The sequence below is a fragment of the Suricata suricatta genome, chromosome 2, assembly GCF_006229205.1.
Source record: "Suricata suricatta isolate VVHF042 chromosome 2, meerkat_22Aug2017_6uvM2_HiC, whole genome shotgun sequence".
In the NCBI taxonomy this organism is placed as follows: domain Eukaryota; kingdom Metazoa; phylum Chordata; class Mammalia; order Carnivora; family Herpestidae; genus Suricata; species Suricata suricatta.
Genome location: NC_043701.1, coordinates 101,898,831 through 101,904,724, shown reverse-complemented (window position 1 = coordinate 101,904,724; position 5,894 = coordinate 101,898,831). Strand labels below are relative to the sequence as shown.

General features: G+C 53.8%; 1 protein-coding gene across 1 annotated transcript; it reads right to left on the bottom strand.

Annotated features, from left to right (window-relative positions):
- Positions 1–1,962: 1,962 nt before the first annotated feature.
- IGFBP3 (insulin like growth factor binding protein 3) lies at positions 1,963–5,540 on the bottom strand (the record flags this gene model as incomplete). Its single annotated transcript, XM_029919220.1, has 4 exons — positions 1,963–3,087; positions 3,827–3,966; positions 4,776–4,895; positions 5,280–5,540. Coding segments are annotated over 3 exons (507 nt in total), but the record flags the coding sequence as incomplete, so codon positions are not given.
- Positions 5,541–5,894: the final 354 nt, after the last annotated feature.

The window sequence follows — 5,894 nt, the reverse complement described above, 5'->3', positions numbered from 1 at the left end:
GTCACACATTATTGGGCAACGGAAGTCCTCTTACACTCTTCACTTATTCACGGTATTTACTGTATTGAATTTTGCAAACTGCTCTTACAGCATCTGTTTTAAAGTATCATTTTTTTGTCTTTAATATACACATGTGATTAGTTAGTTATATTTGCTCTATTTGTAGATTTTGTTTAAAAATATTTTTTAATGTTTATTTTCGAGAGAGAAAGAGAGAATGTATGAGTGGGGGAGGAGCAGAGAGAGGAAGACACAGAATAGGAAGCAGGCTTCAGGCTCCAGGCTCCAAACTGTCAGCACAGAGCCCGAGGTGGGGCTCAGACTCACGAATCATGAGATCATGACTTGAGCTCAAGTCGGACGCTCAACCAACTGAGCCACCTAGGCGCCCCGAGATTTAAAAAAATAATCTCTATATACCCAAGTGGGACTTGAACTCACAACTGCAAGATCAAGAGTTATATACCCCACTGCTGAGCCAGCCAGGCACCCCTGAGGTTTTCTTACAGCTGATACATGACCAACTTCTGACTGTTCTGTAGGTCCTTGAGAAGGAGGCACTGTGTCTAATTTCCTCACAAGAACCGGGTGGGCTAAGCTGGGTAGTTTTGAGGTTCAAGATACCCTACATCCCTGCTGATTTTTTTCTGCTTAGCTGTCAACAATGAAAAGAGGTTAAACATTCCTGTGATCATAATAATTAAAAAAAAAAGTAGTTGATAATCTGGCTGATTTATCCTGTGATTTGCCCGCCTATAGCACAACTTTCTTTGGTGTCAAATCTGTTTGTTCTGATAGGACAACTCCTCTACTTTGTTTTGGACAGCTTTTCCTGAACACACTTTTCCACCCTTTAGCTCTTAGCCTTGTCTGTCATAATCTTAGCAGATGAAGTAGCCCTGTGTAACTGGAAAACTCTTAACATCTGTTTCAGAGTCCCTAAATCCTGGCATCAGTGACATTTTAGGTGGGGTAATTCCTGGGGCGGGGCTGTCCTGTTGTGGTAGCCTAGCCACATCCCTGGTCGGGGTGTGGGGGGCAGGGAGCTCCCAGAGCTGGGTGGGGGGCCAAGGGTGGGGTGGGGCAGGAGAGTGGGCAAGGGATGGAGGCTAAGGTGGGCACTCGATGGTATGTTCCCAGCAAGGCAGCCCAGGGCCCAGAGTGGGCATCACTGCAGCCCTTGCCCACAGTGGCTCTCAAGGGCCTGCTGTGTTTGTGTTCTCCTGTCCTGGGTTCCCACACCTGCCAGACTCAAGGGACCCCCCCCCCACCCCCGCACTTACCAGCTCCTCTCCTCCATTGTTCTGCGAGCACCTCCAGAGCTCTGTGCCAGCCCGCACAGCACGGCCCTATCTTAGATGCTTCTCTAACAGGTCACTTATGGCTCTAACAGCCAATTCTGTGACATGTGCTTCACACTTCTGGGCTCAGAGGCTCGGGGGAGGGGGCTTGCTTCGCATCTCCAGGTCCCTGTCTCCTCCTGTGTTGTCCACTGCTCTCCAAGCAGGGGCTGAAAGGGCCACGGGACAGGTTGTCCAGGGTGGGTTTCCCTCTGGCTGGTGGTGAACACTGCTGGAACGGGACAGGTCAAAGGCAAACACCACCAAAACGCAGCAAGGGCCGGTCCCACAGAAATGGTATCCTAGCAGGTGAGACCCAGGGCTGCTGTGGGGCCAGCAGAAGCCTGGGGGAAGGGGTCTCACTGGGTACTCACCCCCACTGATGGACCAGCAGAAACCTTTGTTAACGAACACTTGTGCTCTGCTGTTGCCTCACTAGTGATACAAAGCCCAGGGTCACTCACTAACATGAGGCAGAGGCAGGTTCTTATGGTAAAAACTTTATTTACTATTTATAAATATGATGCAAGACAAACTTTTCAAAAATACCTTTTGTTCCAAAAACTTAATTAAAAAAATAAAGGAAAGCTAATAGGTAGGCAAAATGTCTCGACACCCCTTGGTACTCTTGAGGAGGGCCGGGTGGCAGGGCGCGTCCACCAGGGGCGTCCCCTGCTCACCTGCAGCCTGAGCTCTGCTCCCGGGGGGAGGGTGTGTTTCTCTCTTCACTAGCGCAGCGAAGGTCTGTGATGCCCTAGCACGGGTCCTGGCCTATCTGGGGGACAGTGTGGAGAACGTACCTCCTCCGTGCCTATGTGTGACTCCGAGAGGACAAGGCCAAGGGCGGAGGGCTGGGCTTCTCTTCGTGCCCCCAGCGTCCCCGACAAGCCATCTGTCTTTGTAGGTGATAAAACTGTTTTTACTCTTTTTACGTTGCGCCAAGGAGGACAAAGGCGAGAGAAAAAAATAAACATCCTTTGCCTTTACAGAGCTTGTGGTAAAAAAAAAACCACACACACAAAACCCCCAAAATAAAAAACCCTCGTTCTGGAATTGCTGAACAGGAAAATGCTATTTTCTGTGGTCATCAAAGAACCCTGCCCTTGTTCCAGGGGTGAGTCCTGCTGTCCCTGCCCCCTGCAGCCAGCTGCAAAGCCCAGTCACCCGCCTTCCTCCCTGCGTGTGTCCGGAGTCTCTCCCTAGAGCATTCTGGGTCTTTTTTCTTTTTTCACATGTGAGACTCCACCTGTGCTCTCTGCTAGTTCCCCAGTTCAGGCCACTTGGAGATTCGCCAGAGCCAGGACGCCAGGGCCTTGCCTCCAGGCAGGTGGGCTGGGACATCCAGACAGCAGGGCGCGGGGGCTCCCCATTCTTGCAGAACAGAGGCCGAGTGGGGATGGACCATGCACACTATGGCGGCAATGCTTGCTCGGTCTTGGAGCGGAGGGCCAGCTGTGTCGGCAGACACGTGGGGACAGGTGAGGTCCCGCCATGCTGAGTTACACGAATTTTTAAAGGAAGCGAGAAGAAAGACCAAGCTGCATCTCTTGGACCCCCGGGCAGCGGAAGGGGCTCCAGCCCACCACCCAGAAGCACCCTAGCACTGCAGACATCTCTTCCTAAACTTTGGTTACAAGAAAAATCAATTCACCACAAAAAGAAATATAAATTGAGGCTGTAGCCAGACGCTGATCATGTCCTTGGTGATCTCTTGTGCAAAATAAGGCATTTCTGAGCTCCACGTGAACTGTAACAGATAGAGAAGGAAACAGGTTGAAATAACTCCCCCACCTGGAAAGGTTCAGTTCCTGCCCCACGATGACCGGGTACGAGACCGAGGCATTGGATGGGGGTCGGGGGGGTGCCCCACATGGTCAGCAAAGCAAAGAGCACCTGCCCCCAGTGAGATGCTGGCGGGGTCCCCGTCACCAGGTCCCACCCAGAAACGCAAATTCTTCAAATTTAAAGGGAAAAAACCACGTAACTAAATATGAAAATTTCTTCTATTTATTCAAATTTCTCTCCAGGAGACCAAACACACGTATTCTGCTTTCCCAATGGCTCTCTCGTTCATGAAGAGAGAAAACAGTACCGAACACGACGGCATTCTTCACAAAGGCATGGCTTAAAAATCTCATTTTTGTGTTACAGGAAAATGTCCTTTATTACAATGTTATCAATCAAGGACTCTTGGGATATCCCTCATGTGGTTCACAGAAAAAAACCAGCCACGCCTTGAAGTTAGAAGCACGTTCCTCGAACAAGTCCCTGTGGATTGGACAGCGGGTCCAAGGAGATAAGCCACCAGCAGCCAGGGGAAAAGCTCACTTTTGGAATTCTCCGCATTGCGTGTGTGTGAACAGAAGGCATCCAAGATCCTTCAAGCGACGAGAATGGCCTCGGAGACACCCCAACCTCAGACCCTGGTTCCTTGGGCAACGCCCTCATGAGGGGTCTGTGCCCCCTTCCCAGGCCCCCAGGCTTACGTGGCCAGCAGCGTCTATTTGGTCTCCGTGCTGTAGCAGTGAACTTCGCCCTTCCCCCGGGCATCGAAGCCGGGCAGTGGCTGCCCATACTTGTCCACACACCAGCAGAAGCCTCGCTTCCTGCCCTTGGATGGGCGGCACTGCAGGAGGATGCAGGGGACACAGTGAGCCTGGGAGGCAGTGCCACGGGGTCCTGACCCACGGAGGCTCCTTCAGGGCTGCGTGTGCACAGCATGGTCGTGGGCTTGTGTGTGGGAGTGGGTCCTCCAGAGAGGCGGGGCCAAGGTGGTTCTGTGTCCTTTGGCCTCCAGTAGATACTGGAGCCTGTGGGCCTGCAGGCACACCTGGGGATTGGGGCACCTGCCCCAGGCACATACATCCCAGGGCATGCGCCTCCCAGCATGCCGGGTCCCAGGGCACATGCCTGCCCCTGTGCACCTGCATCCCCGGGTGCACGCATCTCAGAGCCCACGGTTTCCAGACCACACGCCAAGCTGCCCAGACCGGTTTCAGCGTGGGTTTGCTGGTCAAGTGACCGATGGGAATGAACGGGGAGCAGAGATGCTGCTGCCTCCTGGCCGGTGGGAAACACGTGTGATGAAGATGAAATGACAGCCAGGACTGACGGGCCCTGGGACCCAAGCCGGACCACAAGCACCGTGGCCGTGGCCTCTATTCTGCAGATCCAGTGGGGCCATAATGCAATACCTGCTCTAGGCAGGATGGACATGGGGGCAGGGGTCTCAGGGAGGCTTTCTGGCCCGAAACCTTATATCCCTACGATGGTTATTCACGAGTCACCCCTGATGCATTGCAGCTGGGTCCGTGTGCCACCATAGTTAACCAAGGGCCCTGGAGTGGGGGGTAGGAAGGCAAGGTGCTGCCCGTGGGTAGTCATGGGCAGTGGGAGGGCAGGTCGGCCTCTCATGGGCATGAGGACGGCACTCACCTGCTTTTTCTTGTAGAAGCCCTTTCTGTCACAGTTGGGGAGGTAGATGCCCCCGGGGCTGAGCATGTCCAAGAACTTGAGGCGGTTCAGGGTGTCCTCCACCTCCCGGCGGCAGGGTCCCTAGGGCGAGGGGGAGAGCCACAGGTCACCTGGGAGTGCTTGCTACCTCGCAGCCCCACGTACCCTCAGAGGGACCTGCCATGCCATTTCCCATGAAGACCCTGACTGTGTCTGTCTGTCGTGAGGTCCCCTGAGCAAGGCCTGTGGATGGAGTCACCACAGGTCAGAGACCAGGTAAACAAAATACCACCAGCCTCATAGACCATCTCCCTGCAGGGCACTCGGGCGTTCCCGCCAATGTCATACACCTAGATGCCCATGAGATCCCAGAAGGGGGAAGGGTCACCCACCTACCAGAAGGAGGGAGGGGGAGAAGGGAGGGGAAGAGGGGAGGAAGAGGAGGAGTAGGGGGAGGAGGAGGGGAGGAGTGGGGAGGGCCCTCACATATTCTGTCTCCTTCTTGGACTCAGGAGACTCGGAGGAGAAGTTCTGGGTGTCGGTACTCTGAGACTCGTAGTCCAGCTTGTAGCGCTGGCTCTCCTTGGCGTTGCCCTTCCTGATGATGTCCATCTTGGTGTGCAGGGGCTGGAGCTTGGAGTCGGGCAGCCGGTGTGCACTGGGGATGGGCGGGCCCTGCAGGCTCCCTGCACTGTGCTCCTCCTCCGACTCACTGCTGTTTCCTTGAAAAGTGCCAGGGACACATAGATGTGATGGCCATCACAGTCAGCAGTCTTTTCAAAACCTGACCACCGCCACAGAGTCACGGCTAAGTGGAAATGTCATTCAGCACATCCAAATAGCTGCGAAATCCCAGGGTACTGGCAACGGATGGCAGTCACTCTAGCCCAGGAAGCCCGCTTTCTAACATGGAATCTGGGGGTGCCTGGGTGCCTCAGTTAGTTAAACCTCGACTCTTGATCTCAGCTCAGGTCATGGTCTCATGGTTATGGGTTCAAGTCCTTGTGGGGTTCTGTGCTGACAGCTTGAAGCCTGCTTGGCATTCTCTTTCCCTCTCCCCTTCTGCCGTACTCTTTTTCTCTCAAAATAAATAAACAGACG